Below are 24,914 nucleotides of genomic sequence, written 5' to 3' on the forward strand. Positions count from 1 at the left end.
GATTTTCTCGAAGTGGCTGAGGCAAACAAGCAGAATGGTTTTATGTGTTGTCCATGCCCTATATGTGGGAATACGAAGTCTTACTCTGACCGGAAAATCCTTCACACCCACCTGCTTTACAAGGGTTTCATGCCACACTATAATGTTTGGACGAGGCACGGAGAAATAGGGGTTATGATGGAAGACGGCGAAGAAGAAGAGGACGATGACAACTATGTGCCCCCTGAATACGGTGATGCTGCAACGGGGGAAGCTGCTGAAGATCAAGAGGAACCAGACGATGTGCCCAATGATGCTGCAAGGGGGGAAGCTGCTGAAGATCAAGAGGAACCAGTGCCCGATGATGATGATCTCCGCCGGGTCATAGTCGATGCAAGGACGCAATGCGAAAGTCAAAAGGAGAAGCTGAAGTTCGATCGCATGTTAGAGGATCACAAAAAAGGGTTGTACCCCAATTGCGAAGATGGCAACACAAAGCTCGGTACCGTACTGGAATTGCTGCAGTGGAAGGCAGAGAATGCTGTGCCTGACAAAGGATTTGAGAAGCTATTGAAAATATTGAAGAAGAAGCTTCCAAAGGATAACGAATTGCCCGACAGTACATACGCAGCAAAGAAGGTCGTATGCCCTCTAGGATTGGAGGTGCAGAAGATACATGCATGCCCTAATGACTGCATCCTCTACCGCGGTGCGTACAAGGATCTGAACGCATGCCCGGTATGCGGTGCATTGCGGTATAAGATCAGACGAGATGACCCTGGTGATGTTGACGGCGAGCCCCCCAGGAAGAGGGTTCCTGCGAAGGTGATGTGGTATGCTCCTATAATACCACGGTTGAAACGTCTGTTCAGAAACGAAGAGCATGCCAAGTTGATGCGATGGCACAGTGAGGACCGTAAGAAAGACGGGAAGTTGAGAGCACCCGCTGACGGGTCGCAGTGGAGAAAAATCGAGAGAAAGTACTGGGCTGAGTTTGCAGCTGACCCAAGGAACGTATGGTTTGGTTTAAGCGCGGATGGCATTAATCCTTTCGGGGAGCAGAGCAGCAATCACAGCACCTGGCCCGTGACTCTATGTATGTATAACCTTCCTCCTTGGATGTGCATGAAGCGGAAGTTCATTATGATGCCAGTTCTCATCCAAGGCCCTAAGCAACCCGGCAACGACATTGATGTGTACCTAAGGCCATTAGTTGAAGAACTTTTACAGCTGTGGAATGGAAACGGTGTACGTACGTGGGATGAGCACAAACAGGAGGAATTTAACCTGCACGCGTTGCTGTTTGTAACCATCAACGATTGGCCCGCTCTCAGTAACCTTTCAGGACAGACAAACAAGGGATACCACGCATGCACGCACTGTTTAGATGACACTGAAAGTATATACCTGGACAAAAGCAGGAAGAATGTGTACCTGGGCCATCGTCGATTTCTTCCGACCAACCATCAATGTCGAAAGAAAGGCAAGCATTTCAAAGGCGAGGCAGATCACCGGAAGAAGCCCGCCATGCGTACCGGTGATCACGTACTTGCTATGGTCAATGATTTACACGTAATCTTTGGAAAGGGTCCCGGCGGACTAGCTGTTCCGAATGACGCTGAGGGACACGCACCCATGTGGAAGAAGAAATCTATATTTTGGGACCTACCCTACTGGAAAGAGCTAGAGGTCCGCTCTTCAATCGACGTGATGCACGTGACGAAGAACCTTTGCGTGAACCTGCTAGGCTTCTTGGGCGTGTATGGGAAGACAAAAGATACACCTGAGGCACGGGAGGACCTGCAACGTTTGCACGAAAAAGACGGCATGCCTCCGAAGCAGTATGAAGGTCCTGCCAGCTACGCTCTTACGAAAGAAGAGAAAGAAATCTTCTTTGAATGCCTGCTCAGTATGAAGGTCCCGACTGGCTTCTCGTCGAATATAAAGGGAATAATAAATATGCCAGAGAAAAAGTTCCAGAACCTAAAGTCTCATGACTGCCACGTGATTATGACGCAACTGCTTCCGGTTGCATTGAGGGGGCTTCTACCGGAAAACGTCCGATTAGCCATTGTGAAGCTATGTGCATTCCTCAATGCAATCTCTCAGAAGGTGATCGATCCAGAAATCATACCAAGGCTAAGGAGTGATGTGGCGCAATGTCTTGTCAGTTTCGAGCTGGTGTTCCCACCATCCTTCTTCAATATCATGACGCACGTCCTAGTTCATCTAGTCGACGAGATTGTCATTCTGGGGCCCGTATTTCTACACAATATGTTCCCCTTTGAGAGGTTCATGGGAGTCCTAAAGAAATATGTCCGTAACCGCGCTAGGCCAGAAGGAAGCATCTCCATGGGCCATCAAACAGAGGATGTCATTGGGTTTTGTGTTGACTTCATTCCTGGCCTTAAGAAGATAGGTCTCCCTAAATCGCGGTATGAGGGGAGACTGACTGGAAAAGGCACGCTTGGAGGGGACTCAATAATATGCAGGGACGGATATTCTTGGTCTCAAGCACACTACACAGTTCTACAGAACTCTACCTTGGTGACCCCGTATGTCGATGAACACAAGAACAGTCTGCGCTCCAAACACCCGGAGCAGTGTGACGACTGGATTACATGTGAACACATCAGGACTTTCAGCAGTTGGTTGGAAACACGTCTCAGAGGTGACACCACTGTTTGTGATGAGTTGTACTCGTTGTCCAGGGGACCATCTTCGACTGTATTGACTTACAAAGGATACGAGATAAATGGGAATACATTTTACACGATCGCCCAAGATCAAAAGAGCACCAACCAAAACAGCGGTGTCCGCTTTGATGCAGCAACCGAGAGGGGAAAGGACACATATTATGGTTACATAATGGACATATGGGAACTTGACTACGGACATGATTTTAAGGTCCCTTTGTTTAAGTGCAAATGGGTCAATCTGTCAGGAGGCGGGGTACAGGTAGACCCACAGTACGGAATGACAACAGTGGATCTGAACAATCTTGGGTACACTGACGAACCGTTCGTCCTAGCCAATGATGTGGCACAGGTTATCTATGTGAAGGACATGTCTACCAGACCGAGGAAAAGAAAAGATAAGGAAGCGAATACATCATACGATGAGCCAAAGCGCCACATAGTTCTTTCAGGAAAAAGGGACATTGTGGGAGTGGAGGGCAAGACAGACATGTCTGAAGATTATGAAAAGTTTCATGAAATTCCTCCCTTCAAAGTCAAGGCTGACCCAAGCATCCTGATAAACGATGAAGATTATCCATGGTTACGGCGCAATAAGCAAATGACACAAGCGAAGAAAAAGTGAAGACTTTCTCCCGCAACTATTATGATGATACCATGCCAACTTTGTAATAGACGAGTATGATACCATTGTCCGTTTTGTACAAGAAGTGCATCTAGTTTTTGCCGTAACCCTCTCAACTTTCTTGCACATGCTATGTGGATGAAATGATGATACCATGCCAACTTTCAACCTTTTCAGAGTTCATTTGAAATGCTTTTCAATTTTAGGGTCTTATAGCTCAAAATAATTAGTAAATGCATGAAAAATAACAGGCCAAAAATTAAAAATTATGCCACCTACTGGGCCACCACGGCCTGAATACGATTAGAAACCCATCCATGGGCCAGGATTCAGGCCCGCAGAAGGCCCAGTAGGCCCACAGGCATGTACAGAGAGGTTAGGCCCGTAAGCCTGCTTTAGAGAGGAGCTCGACAGCTCAGGCGCACCGCACCTTATAAACAGGTGCGGCTCTCTCTCAGCTAGCGAGGTGGGACTAAACTCACCACCACGCCGCTGTGCAAGGCCATTGGTCCCGGTTGGTGGCACGAACCGGGACCAATTCCACCCTTTGGTCCCTGTTGGTGCCACGAACCGGTACTAATGAGGCTGTGGCCCCACGAGCACCTTTAGTACCGGTTCGTGGCACGAACCGGTACTAGAGTTTCTTACTAAGCAGTTTTTTAGTCCCACCTCGCTAGCTGAGAGGCACTAGGAGCGGTTTATAAGCCCTGAGTGCAGAGACGATGAAGAAGAGGCGCAATGCTCACGTTGCTTAGCTTCAAGCCTTGAGGAATAAGGTAGACTGCATGGAGCTATGTGCAGTGCAGTCTACACTATTCCGAAAGGCTTGAAGCAAATCAACGAGCATTGCGCCTCTTTTTTATTTTTAATAACTTATTACAACTCCGGACTTCTTGTGTTCCGACAAAATAAAATAAACTTTAATAAAATTTATGAAACTAAAATTAACAAAGTATTTTCTGTTCAAAACATTATAAGAAACCTCTATTATTATTGAAACTAAAATCATATAAAATTGATGCAACTAAAATTATCGAAGTATTTTCTGTTCAAAATCATTAAAAGCAAAAAGAATTTTCATAAGAACTTTTTTTGATAGAAACTTTAATAGCAAAAAGAATTATCATAAAGTAAAATAAATAAGTAATTAGAAACAAAATAAAATAAAATAAATAAGTTTTTTGTTGTAAGTAGAAACAAAACAAAATAAATAAAGCAAAAAAGAAAACAAAAAAACTAAATACAGCAAAAAGAATTTTCATAAAGAACTTTTTTTGATAGAAACTTTAATAGCAAAAAGAATTATCATAAAGTAAAATAAATAATTAATTAGAAACAAAATAAAATAAAATAAATAAGTTTTTTGTTGTAAGTAGAAACAAAACAAAATAAATAAAGCAAAAAAGAAAACAAAAAAACTAAATACAGCAAAAAAAATTGTTGGGGCGCTGCCCGCTGGGCCCTCCAACCCTCGGGTTTGCAAATACAGGCCCAGAAGGGCTAGAGGGCTCAACGGGCAGCGCGCCAAAGTTAGGCGCAGAAGCCTGCTATAGAGAGGAGTTCGAAACAGCAGCCGCGCCGCGGCTTTTAAACTGGTGCGGGCGCCCCTCGGCTAGCGAGGTGGGACTAAACTTTTGGCCGCGACGCGGGCAGCAAGAGGCCTTTGGTCCCGGTTGGTGGCAGCAACCGGGACTAAAGGGGTGCATTGGTACCGGTTCGTGGCACCAACCGGGACCAATGGCCCCCCTTTAGTCCCGGTTGGTGCCACCAACCGGGACCAAAGGCCGCCGCTTCCCGCCCTTTGCGCTGCTGAAAAGGGACCTTTGGTCCCGGTTGGTGGCACCAACCGGGACTAAAGGGTGGCATTGGTCCCGGTTGGTGCCACGAACCGGGACCAATGCCCTTTCTATATAACCAGGACTTGTGAAAATTTCACATCTCCCCTCCTCGCCAGTTGCCCCCGCCGCCAATCTGCCCAAATCGCTCACGCGCTCCTCGTTGCCGTCGCCACCGCCGGCCGCCATCCCCGTCTCCCCGTGCCCCTGCCCCGCGCCCGAGCCCACGCCGGCCGCCGCCCCGTGCCCCTGCCCCGTCCCCGAGCACGCACGGCCGCGCCCCTGCGCCCCGGCCCGCCCCCACCATTGTCGTCGTCGCCGGCGCCCGCCCCCACTGCCGCCCCTGCCTCGACGCCGCCCCTCCTCCCCGTTCGGTCCGGCTCCGGCGACCCCCTTTCCTCCCTGTCCCCTCGATCCTCTTCATATAATTTTTTCATATAATTTTTTTTCATATGCATATGTTGATTATATGGATGGATGGATGATGTATATGTTCATTATATGGATGGATGATGTATGCTTTTTTTCATATAATTTTTTAGGCAGATTTTTAGAATTTTTAGGCAGATTTTTAGAATTTTTTGTGTATGTATGTTATGTTTATATGTATGTATGTATGTATGTTCATATGTATGTATGTTTATATGCAAAGCATATGCAAAGAAAATGTATGAATGGTCATATGCAAAGAAAAATGTATGTATGGTCATATGCAAAGAAAATGTATGTATGTATGTTCATATGAAAGAAAAATGTATGTATGTATGTTCATATGCATATGCAAAGAAAATGTATGTTCATATGCATATGCAAAGAAAATGTATGTTCATATATATGATGATATGTTCATGTATGAGTATATGTATGTATATATGTTCTCTGTGTATATATATGTTCATGTATATATGCAAAAGATAGATTTTTAGAAAAGTTAGGATTTTTTCTGTTCATAGATTTTTTTGGTGATATTAATTATTGTAGAATATGCAAATGTTTGTATATTCATATGAACAATGCATTAGGCAAAACCTTTACTGTTTTTCGAAATTTTCTATTTGAACATTTTTTTATGAATGAGAGGAAAAAGGAAAATAAGAAGAGGAAGAAAGGAGAAGAAGAGGAGAGGAAGAAGAGGAGAAATAAATAAGAAGAGGAAAAAGAAGAAAAAGAAGAGGAGAAGAAGAAAGGAATAGAAGAGAAGAAGAAAAATAGAAAAATTCTATTTTTCTTCTTCTCTCCTCTATTCCTTTCTTCTTCTCCTCTTTTTTTTCTTCTTTTTTTTCTTCGATCTTCTCCTCTATTCCTTTTCTTCTTCTCCTCTTTTTATTTCTTCTTCGTTTTCTTATGTTTTATCGGGTCTGTCGTCGTCGATATACCCCTCTCCCGATAACTTCAACACGAGGGGGGTCGATATACCCCCTCCCCGATAATATTATTTTCCCATGTACGTATGTCGTCGTTGTCGATATAACCCCCTCCCGATAACTTCAACACGTGGGGGGGGTCGATATACCCCCTCCCCGATAACATTATTTTCCCATGTATGTATGTCGTCGTTGTCGATATATATAACTCCCTCCCAGATAACTTCGACATGATGGACGGTCGATATTTATACCCCCTCTCGACCGTGATAACTTATACCACGGGAGCACCCCCCGGCCCTCTCGCTCGACCAAAACTCTCGAGGACACCCAAACCCTAGAAAAAAACGATGTCGGTCTCCTACCCCCTCCCGCCGCGCCCCTACCCTTGAAGCGTTGCCGAGGCCACCCCAAACCCGGAATAAGCTAGGTCTACGTTTGCACTAATATATCCACCTGCTGTCATGTTTGTGTAATAATTGCCATGTTGTAATATTTGCAGAAACAATGGAGCACGGACGAGACGAGCAAGCAGAAGAGGTGTTGGGGGACATAATCTTAGCCGGAGGTGATATCTTGTCGTATCTTAACGACAATGATGGTCTGGAAGAACAGGGTGAAGAAGCAGGCTACGGTGATCGAAGAGTGGAGGAGGAAAGACATGATTATGATGGCTCCGGTGACCCAATGCTGGTGCAAGAAGGAGCCCGTGGTGACGGCTCCGGTGACCGAACAGAGTCCGGCCAGGTAAATATATTAGTTAAGCCTGTGCTGACTAGCTAATTGATGCATTCATTGTTTTGGTATGTACACATATTAATTAACACTCGTCTTTCTTCTTTTTTCTAGCCCTCCGGATCGAGCACAACTGCGGTAAAGAGACGAGGCCCGAAGAGAAAGTTGCGCTCGGATGAAAGGTTTGAGATCACAGCAATCGCGCGCGACGGCCAACCGATTGAACCCATCCGGACAAAGGATGCATTTGCTGCTCAGTGCGGGGTTCTAGTTAGGGACAAGATCCCGATCAGCATCCACCAATGGTATAAGCCTAAGAAGGAAGACCCTGAGGTGTCTTATGTCAATGATATGCAGAAAGATGATCTTTGGACTGAGCTGAAGGCAAATTTCACCCTACCGCCAGAGGAGGATCCGGAGAAGCCAGTTAAAGAGCAATTAATCAAGTCTCATGCTCTTAAGAAGATGGCAGACCTATTCAGGAGGTGGAAGAATGAGCTGAAAACGTTTGTCGACAAAGAAGAGACACCAGAATTCATCGGCCGGTATGAGAAGATCAGAGATCACTGGCCCGCATTTGTGGCCCACAAGACATCGGAAAAGAGTAAGAAGATGTCAGCGACAAACAAGAAGAATGCTGCGAAGAAGAAGCTTCACCATCGCACGGGGTCAGGTGGCTACCTCAAAGCCCGACCTAAGTGGGCCAAGGCTGAGAATGATCTGCTTGAAAAAGGGATCGAACCACAGACAATGAACTGGACAGACCGTTGCCGGACTTGGTTCTTCGGGGCTGGCGGAACCTTGGACCCTGTATCAGGGAGGTGCGTTTGGACGAACGAGCTTTTGAGAATACCAGTCAAGAAGATTCAGCAATATATCGATGCAGCGCAGGAAGGGACGTTCGTTCCAGACAGAGAGAACGACGAGCTCACAATGGCCCTCGGGAATCCTGAGCACCCTGGACGGACACGAGGCACGCCAGGCTCCGTTCCGTGGAAGGCTGGTTTTCCGGACGCGGGCGGTTACAAAAGCCAGGAGAGGAGGAAAAAAGTGGAGCAGATCCAAATTCAGAAGCTGCACGAAAGGGTTCAAGCGCTAGAGGAACGAGACGGCAATCGACATGCCGAAACTGCCCCCGAAGCTACACCGCCATCTCAGCGGAGAAGCAGCGTGGCTTCCACCGAGCTGCTTCAGCTGGAGCATGCGGCTCCTGCTAGCTACCCCGTGGATGCTATCACGGAGTCTCAACATTGCCACCTTATGGCGGAATGGCAGAACTTCAAAGTCAAGGCGGCTGTTGGCTCTGTTTTACCTCCTGAACCCGGCGCAACCTACCACTGCCGGCCGATTACAGAAGGATATGCTAGGGTGATGGTGGATGAAATAACGGAGGGATTTGAGGAGCTCCAGCTTGACCACCCTACCGGTGAAGGGGAGACTCGGCTGGGTTCTGCTCTGAAGACTCCATGCCTATGGCGGAAGGAGCTCATCAAGCTTCCGAACTGGACGGCTCCGGCGAGTAAGGGCACTCCGCCTCCTCCTCCGGCGAGTGATCAGGGCACTCAGCCTCCGTCTCCGGCGCGTGGCGGCACTCCGCCTCCTTCGCCGCCTACGCCGGCGCGCCAGAGCAGCCAGCCTCCTCCTTCTCCGCCTCGTCAGCAAGGGCGGAAGAGACCCGCCGCCGCTGCGGCTGCTCCGGCGCGTCGTAGTCCTTCTCCTCCGCCTCGTAAGCAAGGAAAGAAGACAGCCGCAGCCGCTCCGTCTGCTCTGCCGGTGTCTAGCAGTACAGCTGCCAGAGGCGGGACGCAATACAGATTCGGTCCTTCTCTGAAGACTCCAGAGAAGTTACCATACGAGAGGACCGAGGAGGAAACCAGGAAGATCGTGCGAGCCGAAGTGACAAACTTCTTTGAAGGGGTGAAAGCAAAGAAACATCCACCTCCGGAGGAGAAGGTAGATCCGGTGAAAGCAAAGCGCACTCTGGCTGCCCTGACAAAACCACCAAAGTCTCCGCCGAGAGGCAACTATGAGCGCATTCTTGCAAAGACATATGCCGAAGCGGAGCGGTCGGGAAGTACTGTCAGTGATCAAAGGTTAAAAGAACGACGAGCTGGGAAAAAAATTGCCCAGCTCGGCGAACAAGTGAACCAATCGTGCCCCCCGCTCAAGGTGTCAAAAGACATCGTCGCTAATGATCTGAGGATGGTGGCCGGTTATAGCAATCTTGGAGATTACCTGCCCGACGATGTACATTATGAAATCATGGAGGTCGACGAACACAAATACCATTACGGGAAGCCTCTCGTCAAAGATGAAAGATCTCTAACAACGATGATGCGAAGACTACATGATTGGTACATGAAAACCTGCAGAGAGTCTGATGGGATGAATACTTTGACGCTGAGAGTTAAACCGGAGCATGACCTCGTTGGAATTGATCTGCTGAATGTTCCATTTGAGGATTTCTTCCAGTTTTACAATCAAAAGGCCCTCGATAAAACAACGATCACTTGCTACTGTCTGTAAGTAGTACTACTTCTGTCATTAAGTCTCTCTATATAGGTCAGCTCTTTCATTGCATGTATTTATAATTATCCTCACTATATTATGCAGATTGAAGATCGCCGAATTGAAGAAAAGACAAATCGGTGATATTGGGTTCATTAACACAAATCTCATAGATGCATATACGGTTGAAAAACATCCCAAAGAAGCCGAGGCCAACTTGCTACAATCGTTGGTATTAAATCAAAACAAAGATATAATGCTCTTTCCTTACAACTTCAAGTGAGTGTTACTGTCTTGTGCATATTCGGTTTCCCTTATTAGTCCAGGTTATGGTAATGTAATTGATGACTTATGCATGCATGCGCAGTTTCCACTATATTCTCCTAGAGATTAAGCTTGAGCAGGGAGTAGTAACCGTCTTAGACTCGAGACGAAAAGATCCCCAGGACTATGCGAACATGACTCAAATGCTCGAGAAGTAAGTTAAATCGATCATTATCCACCATATCAGCAACTTTGTTTATTTCCTGATATCAAGTAATTGTTTTCTTTGTCTGGCAGGGTTTGGAGAAAATTCACCGCAAAAGCTACGGGACTACCGAAGAAGCTGCAATTTAAACACCCGAAAGTAAGTACTATAGTAGCATGTTCCGCGCATCTCCTGGTGATTCAAGCGCTAGTTTCATCAATACCATTTAGCATGCTTGCTTATCAGTTTGATTGACCTCTATTTCTTGTAAAGTGGTTGTGGCAGGAACCCGGGAATAATTACTGTGGATACTACGTTTGCGAGTCCATCCGCTACACGACCTGTGAGCGGGGCTACACTGAAGAACAATATGAAGTGCGTAAGCAATAATATTCACAATTTTATTTTATTACCATCATTTGTGTTGAGTTTCATTTATTCATATATATATGTATTGACCCCCTTGTTCAAATTAGATGTTTCGGAAGCAGGGTGAACTCCTAGCACCAGATTGTATGCGAGGAATTCAAGAGGAATTTGCGGCATTCTTCCTTGACCACGTGATCGCTGAAAACGGAGAATACTATGTGGACCCTGTGTTCTTACAATTTAATTAGGTGATTGTATTGTAAGAGATAATTATTGTATATATGTAGCCGGTAGTGTCGGATAGATATACGAGAACTTGTTGTTCGACCAATCTCTCGGAGAAGGAGAGGTGGTCGATATCACTTCTCTCTGTATGCATATGTTCATGACGATCTTCTGTTTCCTTCATTTGATTACTAACTAGCGTGTCTAGTCCTCTCCATACGTATATAGTACGTAGCGTCGACCAAGCACGGAGATAAGAGAGGACACTTCTCTCTATTAATTAGCTAGCTAACACAATAATAGGCCCTGCATATTGGTCCCGGTTGGTGACACCAACCGAGACAAAAGGCCCTGCCTATTAGTCCCGGTTGTTGGCACCAACCGGGACCAAATGCCCCCCTGCCTGGGCTGGCAGCAGCGGCCACGTGGAGGACCTTCTGTCCCGATTCGTGTAAGAACCGGGACTAAAGGGTTAGGGTTTTAGTAACGACCTTTAGTCCCGGTTCGAAAACCGGGACAAAAGGCCCTTACAAACCGGGGTAAAAGCTCCTTTTCCTAGTAGTGCAGTGGTACTTTCCACACGTGCGAGAGAGCACGCACGGGTTATCTGAAAGCGCTCGTGCGAGGACGTTGTTGATTAAGTGGCAAACGATCGACTCCACGCACGACCAAGCAAATGGTATCGAAGATTGTGACACGTACTCCTACATCCTGATTACTACTAAAGTGTCATATCAATAGATCTTGACCTCTTCAGATAGTATATGTCTTCCAGTTTTCAGCAGGACGAAATGACCGTCGCCGCGTGCTACGTAGTTCCATATTGGTAACAATCAGTCAAGTACAATAATTATTTACCCTAGCTTATTTTATTCTATTAAAAAAAAAATTACCCCGGCCTATGCATCTGAATGATGCATGCAGCCATTTTATTAATTATTCACAAAGACTTTACAAAGTACCGTCTTATAATATAAAAGTGTTTTTTATACTACACTAGCTTGCAACGGCGGCCGCGAGGAAGTAGGGAAGGATGGAGGTCGAGTGCGGCGGCAACTAGGGCGCTCGAGTCGCCCCCTGGAGGTGACGCCTACCCTAGCTTAATTAGCTACTGTACAAGTACGTGATTAGTTTGAGAACGTCTGCGCGTACGTACGTGAGCATCATGGCCAAATTTGACCATCCGATTTTACGGACGTTCTGAATGTCGCTCGCTGCTGACCAGAGTGCACAGCAATCATGGATCTAGTCCATGCATGAGCTTGCAATCAGTCCTGCGTTCATACACGCACCACTAAATTTCTCCATGCAAAATGCGCACGTGTTGACGGGTGGTGGCCCGTACGTGGCCGCCAAGTAACGCTGCCTTGGATGCACATGCGAGCCATCCCACAGTGTCCTGCATGCACCACACGTACGGAAAATCTCCTTATCGAGTCGCGCGCGCTCGCATGCTTGGATTGCTCTGCACCATGCATGGTCAAATTACATGATGCTCTACCATGATACGTACTCCTTCCGTTTATAAATATTTGTCAAACGGAGCTCGATGCTACACATCATACTACCAGAAAGGCCAGCTTGCATTCTTTCATGGCAAAATAAATAAATAAATATAAAGAGTGAGAGCAAGGGAGAGAATGCCAACAAAGTTAAAAACAGAGTTTGACCGTTTCGCAAAACTGCCATGCATGCATGTTTGTTTAGTAAAATACAGTACACTACCTCTCTCTAAAAATTGTGCCCCTTAAAAATAATTAGCAAGGTAATTAATCATCTATTGTCGAAAAAAAAAATGTAACATCTATAATATTTTGCTTACATACTCTTGTTCAAAAAATAATTCTTTTCTGAGGGTTTACAAAAAATAATTATTAAAAGTTACATTATAAGTTAAAAATTTAAAGGTACATCTATTTTGAACGGAAGCTAGCAGAAACTTTATGGACTTGGTTAAGAATATGAGCCAATTTTATAGCCATGGTTAATTAGTTTTGCTCAGTCAAATCCCTCAATAAAGATTTTTCCCTCAGTCAAACCAAGCATCAATCACCCATAGTAATCTTACCTAGTAAACCTAAGCATGCAGCACTAATTGTCTTACTTAACTCGCACACGAAACCATACGTGGGATGCGACCGTGTCCAGTGTCTTGTAGCCAGGCCACCTATAAAGCCATGACGAGCATGTTAGGATTAAACACGACTGTGCCCGTGTCCTTCACGTGTATGTGCACAAATATGTGTCCGTGTAGGTTTCAGTAGCAATCACCGTTTAGGATTAGTACTAGTTGGTAGGCAGACTAGTATATATATCCCTATACCCCTGTAAACAGATTGTACCGTGAGTTGAAAAGCAATAAAGAAAAACACAGGCTCGACACGAGCCTGTTGGCTATCAATTCAAGTCTTGTGTGCGTGCGTAGTTGAGCTAGCCGGCTAGTAGATCAATTCGATCGGCCGTGCTTTTGCTGTATACGTGAGCTGAAGTTCCAGCGGATTGAGCTAGCTTGGAGCAGGAACCAAGTCAACCAGCGTTGCTTCGCTTCGTCGTCGTTCGTCGTCGGTCGTATCACCGTCGCCGGAAAGTACTCGGCGTCGGGTCTGGGCTAACAATTGGTATCTAGAGCAAGGTTGATCTTCTAGTAACGGAGGATCATGGCGGACGACGAGAAGAACAAGCAGCTGGCGGAGTACTCCGGCGCGGCTAAAGTATTTGCTGCTCCGGCGAGTTCGTCGTACCCACGATTTGATCGCGAGAACTTCGGGGTCTGGAAGGCCCTCATGGAGTGTGGTCTCCGCGCCAACGAGCTATGGGACGCGGTCGACCCAGGAGGCGACGCCTTCAAGAAGGAGGGAGCCGAGCACCGGAAGGATCGGCAGGCGGCGTCGGCGATTTACTCGGTGATGCCGATGGATGTCCTCCAGCACCTAATCGCCAAAGCAACGGCGAAGGAGGTGTGGGATACGCTGAAGCTCATGTTTGAGGGACACACCCGCGTCAAGCAAGCCAATCTCCAAACTCTCCTAAGGAACTACGAGACTTTGGTCATGGGCGACGATGAGTCCGTGGATGCGTTTGCTTCACGGGTGGCTACTCTCGTCAATCGGATCCGCGCGCTTGGAGAAAACCTCACGGAGGCCTCGGTTGTCCGGCGGTTCTTGCGCGCAGCCCCTCCCCGGTACCTGCAAATTGTCACGGCGATCGAGCAGTGCGTCGATCTCGCGACTCTCTCCATCGACGATCTTGTCGGACGGTACAAGGCTCACGATGAGCGGATGCGGTACAGTCTTGGGGACGGGAGGAACGACGAGCTTGTGATGCTCACAAAGGCGCAGTGGATCGCCCTTGAAAAGCAAGGCGGATCCACGAGCAGCAGCAAGAAGGGAAAGCAGCGCTCGGTGAGAAAGAACTTCGCCGACTCGGACGACGACTCAGACGATGAGGCTGCACCACCACCGAGGAGAAAGTTTGACATCAGGAAAGTGAGGTGTTATAACTGTGGCCTCCTTGGCCACTTCAAGGCTGACTGCGAGGAAGCATCGAAGCAGAAGGCGCTCATAGCCCAGCAAGAAGATGACAGTGACATGATGTTGATGTGCGAACTCGTGGATACGAAGGATCCAGTTCTTCAAGCGTCGGCTAAAGAAACAGTCGTGCTCCATGAAGAAAAAGTTTGCTCTCAAGATTATGGTTCGGAAACTCGTGTCGACGCTACGGACATGGGTGGTGATTTCGAAGATCATGTCGAAGTTACGGGCTTAAGTGCTAACTTCGCTGGATCAGATGCAGCGATCGCTGCATGTGCACGACCATGGAGAGGTAGTCTTTGTGTGGTGCGTCCAAGAGAGGTTAGCTGCGACCGAAAGAGCAGTTCAAAAGATTGCCAGGCGAGGCGAGACGCAGGACGAACTACGCTCGGACCAGGAGAGCATTGCGCGCACATGGCGGCAGACACGGCAAGGAGCGGCGTCGTGTACACCGTGTCAGATAGCGTGGTGAGCGCAGGCATCGTGTCACACACCGCGTCACTCTCAGCAAGCACGCATGGCAGCCCAGTTGCTGGCGATGGTAGTAGCACAACAGCAACCCAAGGCAGGAACACCACGTACAAGACATGTACAACAGCTCTACCAGGAGGAAAGTCACTACTATGTGAAAGTCTAATATGTGGGCTAGAAAGTGGGCACGGTCCAGAAAGAAAAGATGGATCAAAAGTGGAGTCTTCAGATGGGAGAGAAGCGAGCCAGGGAGCTAGTCTATCTAGCAGTATTGTGGACACAGACCTATGTGACGGGTCAGAAGAGGAGCTGGACCAGGACAGAAGCCAAAACGCGGGTGGTGATGGGCAAGGCCCATTGCCTGGTGGCCTGCATGGGGTTTCGCCTGGTGGCCTGTGTGTGGGCAAGAGCTCATTTGCAGCTGCGGTGTTGCCGAACAGTCCAGCAGGGACGTCGACAGCGCATGTGGAGGAAAGGACACCACCTACACCCAAACATCTACAGCCGGTGTTACACCCATATCCGAGGAATACTCTTCGGACGATTGACCCGGTAATGATGAACAGGAGTGGGCGACGGTGTCTAGCAAGCGTCGAGGAACCGGCGGAATTTGTGGACGCAAATACGAAGGAGTGTTGGCGTCATGCTATGAAAGAAGAGTTGGGGTCGATCCATGACAATAATACATGGGAGCTTGTGGATCTTTCCAACAATGAAAAGGCGATAGAGCTCAAGTGGCAATTTAAGGTCAGGAAAGATGTTGAAGGGTGCATGAAGCACAAAGTGAGGTTTGTGGCCAAAAAGTATGTGCAAGAGGAAAGTATGGACTTCGAAGAAGTGTTCGTTCTCATTGCAAAGATGGAGTCGGTGAGATTACTCATCGCTCTCGCGGCTCAGGAATCATGGAAGATACATCACATGGATGTAAACTCCGCGTTTTTGAACGGCGAGATAGAAGGAGATGTGTATGTGAATCAACCGCCGGGTTTCATCAAAGAGGGAGAAGAGCACAAGGTACTGAAGTTACACAAAATCTTGTATGGGCTATGGTAAGGACATCGGGAGTGGAACATCAAACTTGATCGGACATTGATTTCTCTTGGATTTGAGAAAGCCCCACTAGAGCATGCAATGTACAAGAGAGGTGAAGGCAGGGATCGTCTACTAGTTGGCATCTACGTCGACGACCTATTGATTACTGGAGCAGATGAAGAGGTGATTGCAAAGTTCAAGTTACAAATGGAGATTTTCAAGAGGGATGATCTAGGTCTCTTGAGCTTCTACCCCAGGATAGAGGTACATCAAAAGACAGAGGAAATCACACTATGCCAGGAGGCATACACAAGGAAGATACTTGAAAACTGTGGCATGAAAGATTGCAATCTAATTGAAGCTTCAATGAAACCTCGTCTTGAACTGAGCAAGAAGAGTAAAGCACCCGCAGTTGATGCAATAGAGTATATTGCAGCTGCCACTGCGATGTGTCAAGGTGTGTGGCTAGGGAGGCTGCACGGTGATCTCATGGATCGAGATCCGGAACAAGTGGTGCTCAATGTTGATAGAAAGTCTACAACTTTTCTACGCGAAGAACCAGTGCGGCATGATAGGAGCAAGCACATTGATACGGTGTATCACTACATAAAGGACTGTGTAGAAGAAGGGAAGACGGAGGTCAACTACAATCGCACTGATGATCAGCTGGCGGACACCCTAACCAAGGCTTTGGATCGAGAGAAGTTCTTAGAGAGGTGAAGGATCGACGTCCGAAGTGTGACATGACAACGTCGTGTTTAGGGGGGGTGATTGTTAGGATTAAACACGACTGTGTCCGTGTCCTTCACGTGTATGTGCACAAATATGTGTCCGTGTAGGTTTCAGTAGCAATCACCGTTTAGGATTAGTACTAGTTGGTAGGCAGACTAGTATATATATCCCTATACCCCTTAAACAGATTGTACCGTGAGTTGAAAAGCAATAAAGAAAAACACGGGCTCGACACGAGCCTGTTGGCTATCAATTCAAGTCTTGTGTGCGTGCGTAGTTGAGCCAGCCGGCTAGTAGATCAATTCGATCGGCCGTGCTTTTGCTGTATACGTGAGCTGAAGTTCCAGCGGATTGAGCTAGCTTGGAGCAGGAACCAAGTCAACCAGCGTTGCTTCGCTTCGTCGTCGTTCGTCGTCGGTCGTATCACCGTCGCCGGAAAGTACTCGGCGTCGGATCTGGGCTAACAGAGCACACCCCATCTGTTGGCCATCATCACCTAGCTACCCGGCGCCGGCGGCATACCTCCATATCCCTCTATCGACGGCACGAGCGAATTCAGTTGATTTTGGTTCCAAGATGTCTAGCCTGACGACCATAAGCAGCACCAGCAAGGAGTCGCTGGAGGCGGAGGAGCTCGTCGACACAAGGTTGTCGCTCGTGATCGGTGCCGGGAGCCAACCGCCGCCGGCGCCAGTGGCAGCGGGTCATGTGGCGGGAAATACTGGAAGGAAGAAAGGGGAGAGGTGGATAGGCGGCGGTAGTACAAGGCAGCATGCCAAGAGGGCCAGGGCTGTGCACGGCGGCAGCGACGTCGACGATGGCGACGACGGAGGGGACGCAGCCGGCCGCGCGAGGAAGAAGCTCCGGCTCACCGCGGAGCAGGCGGCGCTGCTGGAGAAAAGCTTCCGCTCCCACAACGTCCTCTCCCATGTACGTCCATATCTTCCATTCAATCTCATCAATAGGTGCAAAGTATAATTTCCATGCAGGAAGATTCTGATCGGAATGTTCTTTGAACTGCAGGGTGAGAAGCAGGATCTTGCGGGGCAGCTTGGGTTGAAGCCGAGGCAGGTGGAGGTGTGGTTCCAGAACAGGAGGGCGCGCACCAAGCTCAAGCAGACGGAGCTCGACTGCGAGCTGCTGCGCCGGTGGTGCGAGCGGCTCAGCGACGACAACGCGCGGCTCCGGCGAGAGCTCGCCGAGACACACGCGGTCCTCCTCGTCGGCGGTGCACAGGGCTCGAGGCTCACGAGGTGTCCGTCCTGCAACAGGCTCGCCGGCGGCCGGAGGGCGGCCTAGATTACCGCTGCCATAGAACTTGTCAACTAGAAGTGCGCCGTCACGTAGCATAAGCTATAGCTAGCGTAGTGAATTATCTAGGCATGACGCAGTCTCACATGAGCCTAACGAGCTGACAATATTGATGCATGTATTAGCTACGGTGTACTTTGGTAGTTTCGTTATATGTGTCTTCCTCGCTCTGGATGATCACGATTCCTGCATGATCTCAAGCAGCAAAATTGGCCCCAAATTAACTGCGGGAATCAGTTAGTCGACTAGTCATTGTTCATATCACATCTGACAAATGAGCGAACCTTCTTTCCATGAATCTTGCATTGGAATGGAGAATCCTCGCCTTCACGGTCAGTTCAACAAAAGGTCACGAGGTGCTCTTGAACTCTCATATGGTTTCCGAAAACAAAAACATTTCAGGCATGCATGGTGGAGATGGGTCCATGCTAAGCTTTTTCATGAGCGCAAGGTGAGCGTACCTTAGATGGTTTGGTTTCTTGTGATGGAAACCAATCGATCAGGGTTTAAGTTCTAGACTAGACTTGACACTAGTGCTCGTATTTTTTAGGATTTATTTTAGTTTTTTCGATGATGCTCGTTCCGTGGGAGGGACCTGACCGCGTCGCCTTGAGAAACCACCAAACATCATAGTACCGAATACATCAAGCCATTTTCGAAGGGTCCGACTCGCCGTTGAGATTGCCGCTTACTCCAGGCCATGCAGCGTTGCTTCTGCAAAGAGATAGCAACGACAAAGAACAAAGACCATGGGGGGACACACATATTTGATAGGAGATCATTGAGAGTTCGGGACCATCCCCCGCCAGAGTCAAGCATGCTACATGTGAGGGACAAGACATGCACAGAGATGCTGACCCGCTACAACCGAAAGGAACCGGGCTCCATAACGATGCCTCAAGAAGGTGATGATGCCAAGCGCCACCGCCGTTGAGTCTGAGAAGCCGGACTAGGGTTTTCGCCCGGAGCCATGACATGACAAGTGGACCCACAACAATGCGCTCAAGAGGGAAGCAACACCAGTAAGTGTCATCGTCGCCCGCGCTGGAGCGCGAAGCTTTTGGTCCAACCCTCACAAGTGCAACTGAGAAACTAAGCTTGCCAGGCCAAACTGCGAGGGCGTGGTGGGGGGGGGGGGGGGGGGGGGGGGGGGGGGCTCTTTGCTACCAGCACAGGGCCTCTAGACCCAAATCAGTGAGCCATCAACACCTAAGCCACGACGACAATAGGATCATCCGCCGACCCTCCCCTTGCTATCCACATGTCCAAAAAGAGACGCCGCCATTGCTACTACTGCTTATCGACGAGCCAAACATGCTTCCGAGGGCCGTCGTCCCAGCCTTCAAGATCCCGAGACTCCGCCGACCATCATCATTGCAGCTCACCAACGATGTTCGCAAGAACGGGAAGACACCTCCTTCCACTATTGGCTGAACATCAGATGTCAAGTCCCAATGGATCTGGTGACGTAGTCGTCCACACTGGCGTCCCCAACCAGTCTTGTCTAGACCAGAAGGGAGCACAACCATCGCCAGTTGACCACCCGCTGTCGAGCACGCCATGGCCATGGCTCTCTTTTGGCCTTGCCAACGCGCACACGAGCAAGGCCTTATCCGTGGCCAACGAGCCGAGACCTCTGACGTTAGGACTGCCTATATCAGAACCGGACCGACGCAACCGTACTATTCCGCACGCGTCGACACGGAAGGACCTCTGAGCTGCCATTGATTCACAGACATCGCTACCCACGACGAGAAAGCACTCTGAGGGGGAGAGCCCCGCAACCGCGGCCACGCGTGTGGGGGGGGGGGGGAGGGATGAGGCAGCGACACTATGTAAGGTCCGGTTGCCCCGGGCGAGAGCGCCATAGGGGTGAAAGCTTGTTTTGAGAGCAACACATGGGGTATTTTGCTAATTTGTGTGCTCAACTATACTCCGTTGAACGAGTATTTAACAAAAAACTACCACATTTCGTTAAACCGTGCCTACAAACTACCACTTTATAAATTTGTGCCTAATACTATCACTTTTTGACTAATTTTTCCCGTGACCGCTTCGGCTGAAATTAAACATAATTATGACAGGATTGGCCCACACGTAGGCGATGACATGGCTTAGTAGTCAACTCCCAGCCGGCTGTTCACCTGTAGCGCGCCGCCACCTCCTAGCCGAGCTCCGCTGGAATGACCCAGCCGCCCGCTCAACCCAGCCATGGCCATCGCCTTCGCTCCAAACACATCAAGGCCGCACCACCCACCGCTCGGGCCCACCAGCGCCACCCGCCGCTCCGCCTAGCCCACACCACTCGCCGCATTGCCCCGCCGGCCGGCGAGCCCCGCCACCTGTGCCGCCATCCCTCCTAGCCGAGCCGCCTGCTCGCCTCGGCCATGGCGGCCGCCATCGTGCCAAGGCCTCGCCACCCCCCGCTCGGCCCTGCCGACTGACGCCCCCGCCTTTGCACCTCCGCACGTCGCCATGCTCGCCGCCATTCACGCCGTAGTCGCCGGTGTCGACTATCCCCTTCGCCGGAGGGGGGGGGGGAGGGGACGGGAGAAGGAGGGCGTCGGTCGGCAAAGCCTTGCCATCGGCGGCGAGGGACACCGGCGGAGCGGTCTGGCAGGCTGCCATGGCCTCGACTGGGAGACCAGCGCCGGAGAGGTGCTTCGCCGGGGCGTCGCCATGGAGAGGAGCACGGAGTGCACATGAGGTGTTCGGGGAAATGCCAGAGAGAGAGAGGATGAAGAAGATTGATGCTGACAGATGGGCCCATCCTGTCATAAAGGCGTTTAGAAGAAGCGAATCGGGCACTTTCTCGACATGGTAGTTTTTAGTCAAAGATTAGTGAAAAAGTGGTAGTTTTCAGCATAAATTTGTAAAGTGGTAGTTTGTAGACACAATTCCACGAAATATGGTAATTTTTTGTTACATACTCCCGTTGAACGGTCACTGAGTGTCACTTTCTCCTTGATCTCGTTTACCGCGCACCATGCATATGACGGAAGCAACAGATTTCCTTAGATTATTTGTCCACGGTTTCACAACAGACATCCTAATGATTATCTGGTTAACTCGCAGCATTTGATCACGGGTCGGACCAAGAACCAGACCTTTTGTTTCCCGGCCTCAATTAGCTCTCGATAACCATCCAGGTTCCGTACAACGAAGGATGGTCTTGGCCTAGCAGGATCCCGGGCGTTTCCGATTTCGACCTTTGGTGGGCTTTTTCAACAACCGCGGCGCGACCACCCGCTGATTTGTCGGTAGCACGTACGGCGTCAAAAATCTCGATCATAGGGTTCGCATGCAGTGTACGAGTCTGACTCGAGCTTCAGAGATCTCGTCCACTTCTGGAAATCATACGTTTGCATGTCTATCTGGCTGCCTTGAACGAATGGGGGCTTTTCGCTAGCCGGTTTCAGCAACCGCGGCGCATCCACGAATTTTCGTGCCTATGTCGAAACCTCAGTTTATATACGGTTCTGATAGTGATCGCAGAAGATGTTACCACAAATGAAGAAGCGGTCAGGGAAATAAAATTCTAAAGTGTAAATTAGAAGTTCGGTTCTATATTGTCAAATCATTCTTGATCGCTCCCCGCAAAAAAAAAAAAAAATCTTATTCGCAAAAGTACATGTCTTGCCTCTCAACTACAACAGTTGATAATTTTGGACCACAATTATGTTCGCGTCTCATGCCCAGCTTTCAACCTCTGGCTTATGTACGGACATTTTCGGTGCGCGAACACACTGCTATAAGTAGAGAGTCCACCACATCCCAAAAAACTAATCAAGGTGGGACTAAAATCCATGGCAACGCCCAACGGTCAGGTTCCTGACAAATTGGAGCGGAGTGGGCTTTTCCATCAACTTTTTTTCTTTTATGAAAGAACTCCCAATCTATTTATAATCAAAATCATGTCAGTATATAGAGAATATCATAGGTAACAAAAATGACCCCCATGTATTGAGGATTTCTCACGGAAGGATTGTAGTTCTATCTTACCGGAATAAACTACTGTTGATCTCGCAAAAATATAAATTACAATTGAATCCGTTGACCACCTAGCGATGCCTATTTGTTAGGTAATAGACTTGACTATTTGCGCCACATCAGCATGACACGTTTTTGTTTTTTCTTCTTCTTCTTTTTGTGTTTCGGCAGTGTGCATCCGTAATGTCTTTAGGACATTTCGTTGTTGCAGAGAATGGGTGTAGATTGATATCTCTGCAATACTATATATTCTCTTTGTCAAAAAAATGTGGGGCCACCTCAATGGCATCAAACAGTTTCCTGCAGCCGTAGGTGACCTTGTTAAAGGAAAAATGGTGATATCTCATGTGTGCACTATGTGTTGAAAATATGAGCAATTTACCATATGATTTAATCTACATAAATAGTAGAGAAAACATGACTATTATAGCAGAGATGAAACAAGTCATGCATACTAATAAAGGGAAGAAAGAACTCCCAATCTATTTATAATCAAAATCATGTCGTATATAGAGAATATCATAGGTAACAAAAATGACCCCCATGTATTGAGGATTTCTCACGGAAGGATTGTAGTTCTATCTTACCGGAATAAACTACTGTTGATCTCGCAAAAATATAAATTACAATTGAATCCGTTGACCACCTAGCGATGCCTATTTGTTAGGTAATAGACTTGACTATTTGCGCCACATCAGCATGACACGTTTTTGTTTTTTCTTCTTCTTCTTTTTGTGTTTCGGCAGTGTGCATCCGTAATGTCTTTAGGACATTTCGTTGTTGCAGAGAATGGGTGTAGATTGATATCTCTGCAATACTATATATTCTCTTTGTCAAAAAAATGTGGGGCCACCTCAATGGCATCAAACAGTTTCCTGCAGCCGTAGGTGACCTTGTTAAAGGAAAAATGGTGATATCTCATGTGTGCACTATGTGTTGAAAATATGAGCAATTTACCATATGATTTAATCTACATAAATAGTAGAGAAAACATGACTATTATAGCAGAGATGAAACAAGTCATGCAATCTAATAAAGGGAAGAAAGAACTCCCAATCTATTTATAATCAAAATCATGTCAGTATATAGAGAATATCATAGGTAACAAAAATGACCCCCATGTATTGAGGATTTCTCACGGAAGGATTGTAGTTCTATCTTACCGGAATAAACTACTGTTGATCTCGCAAAAATATAAATTACAATTGAATCCGTTGACCACCTAGCGATGCCTATTTGTTAGGTAATAGACTTGACTATTTGCGCCACATCAGCATGACACGTTTTTGTTTTTTCTTCTTCTTCTTTTTGTGTTTCGGCAGTGTGCATCCGTAATGTCTTTAGGACATTTCGTTGTTGCAGAGAATGGGTGTAGATTGATATCTCTGCAATACTATATATTCTCTTTGTCAAAAAAATGTGGGGCCACCTCAATGGCATCAAACAGTTTCCTGCAGCCGTAGGTGACCTTGTTAAAGGAAAAATGGTGATATCTCATGTGTGCACTATGTGTTGAAAATATGAGCAATTTACCATATGATTTAATCTACATAAATAGTAGAGAAAACATGACTATTATAGCAGAGATGAAACAAGTCATGCATACTAATAAAGGGAAGAAAGAACTCCCAATCTATTTATAATCAAAATCATGTCGTATATAGAGAATATCATAGGTAACAAAAATGACCCCCATGTATTGAGGATTTCTCACGGAAGGATTGTAGTTCTATCTTACCGGAATAAACTACTGTTGATCTCGCAAAAATATAAATTACAATTGAATCCGTTGACCACCTAGCGATGCCTATTTGTTAGGTAATAGACTTGACTATTTGCGCCACATCAGCATGACACGTTTTTGTTTTTTCTTCTTCTTCTTTTTGTGTTTCGGCAGTGTGCATCCGTAATGTCTTTAGGACATTTCGTTGTTGCAGAGAATGGGTGTAGATTGATATCTCTGCAATACTATATATTCTCTTTGTCAAAAAAATGTGGGGCCACCTCAATGGCATCAAACAGTTTCCTGCAGCCGTAGGTGACCTTGTTAAAGGAAAAATGGTGATATCTCATGTGTGCACTATGTGTTGAAAATATGAGCAATTTACCATATGATTTAATCTACATAAATAGTAGAGAAAACATGACTATTATAGCAGAGATGAAACAAGTCATGCATACTAATAAAGGGAAGAAAGAACTCCCAATCTATTTATAATCAAAATCATGTCGTATATAGAGAATATCATAGGTAACAAAAATGACCCCCATGTATTGAGGATTTCTCACGGAAGGATTGTAGTTCTATCTTACCGGAATAAACTACTGTTGATCTCGCAAAAATATAAATTACAATTGAATCCGTTGACCACCTAGCGATGCCTATTTGTTAGGTAATAGACTTGACTATTTGCGCCACATCAGCATGACACGTTTTTGTTTTTTCTTCTTCTTCTTTTTGTGTTTCGGCAGTGTGCATCCGTAATGTCTTTAGGACATTTCGTTGTTGCAGAGAATGGGTGTAGATTGATATCTCTGCAATACTATATATTCTCTTTGTCAAAAAAATGTGGGGCCACCTCAATGGCATCAAACAGTTTCCTGCAGCCGTAGGTGACCTTGTTAAAGGAAAAATGGTGATATCTCATGTGTGCACTATGTGTTGAAAATATGAGCAATTTACCATATGATTTAATCTACATAAATAGTAGAGAAAACATGACTATTATAGCAGAGATGAAACAAGTCATGCAATCTAATAAAGGGAAGAAAGAACTCCCAATCTATTTATAATCAAAATCATGTCAGTATATAGAGAATATCATAGGTAACAAAAATGACCCCCATGTATTGAGGATTTCTCACGGAAGGATTGTAGTTCTATCTTACCGGAATAAACTACTGTTGATCTCGCAAAAATATAAATTACAATTGAATCCGTTGACCACCTAGCGATGCCTATTTGTTAGGTAATAGACTTGACTATTTGCGCCACATCAGCATGACACGTTTTTGTTTTTTCTTCTTCTTCTTTTTGTGTTTC

The 24,914-nt window shown here is 47.2% G+C and overlaps 1 protein-coding gene across 1 annotated transcript; it reads left to right on the forward strand.

Annotated features, from left to right (window-relative positions):
* The first annotated feature begins 17,137 nt into the window (after positions 1–17,137).
* LOC123141208 (putative homeobox-leucine zipper protein HOX26) lies at positions 17,138–18,086 on the forward strand. The gene is made up of 2 exons (XM_044560411.1): positions 17,138–17,500; positions 17,594–18,086. Exons 1-2 carry the CDS (start codon positions 17,147–17,149, stop codon positions 17,867–17,869), a joined length of 630 nt encoding a protein of 209 aa, XP_044416346.1. The 5' UTR covers positions 17,138–17,146; the 3' UTR covers positions 17,870–18,086.
* The last annotated feature ends 6,828 nt before the right edge of the window (positions 18,087–24,914 follow it).

Source organism: Triticum aestivum, chromosome 6D, assembly GCF_018294505.1.
Source record: "Triticum aestivum cultivar Chinese Spring chromosome 6D, IWGSC CS RefSeq v2.1, whole genome shotgun sequence".
In the NCBI taxonomy this organism is placed as follows: domain Eukaryota; kingdom Viridiplantae; phylum Streptophyta; class Magnoliopsida; order Poales; family Poaceae; genus Triticum; species Triticum aestivum.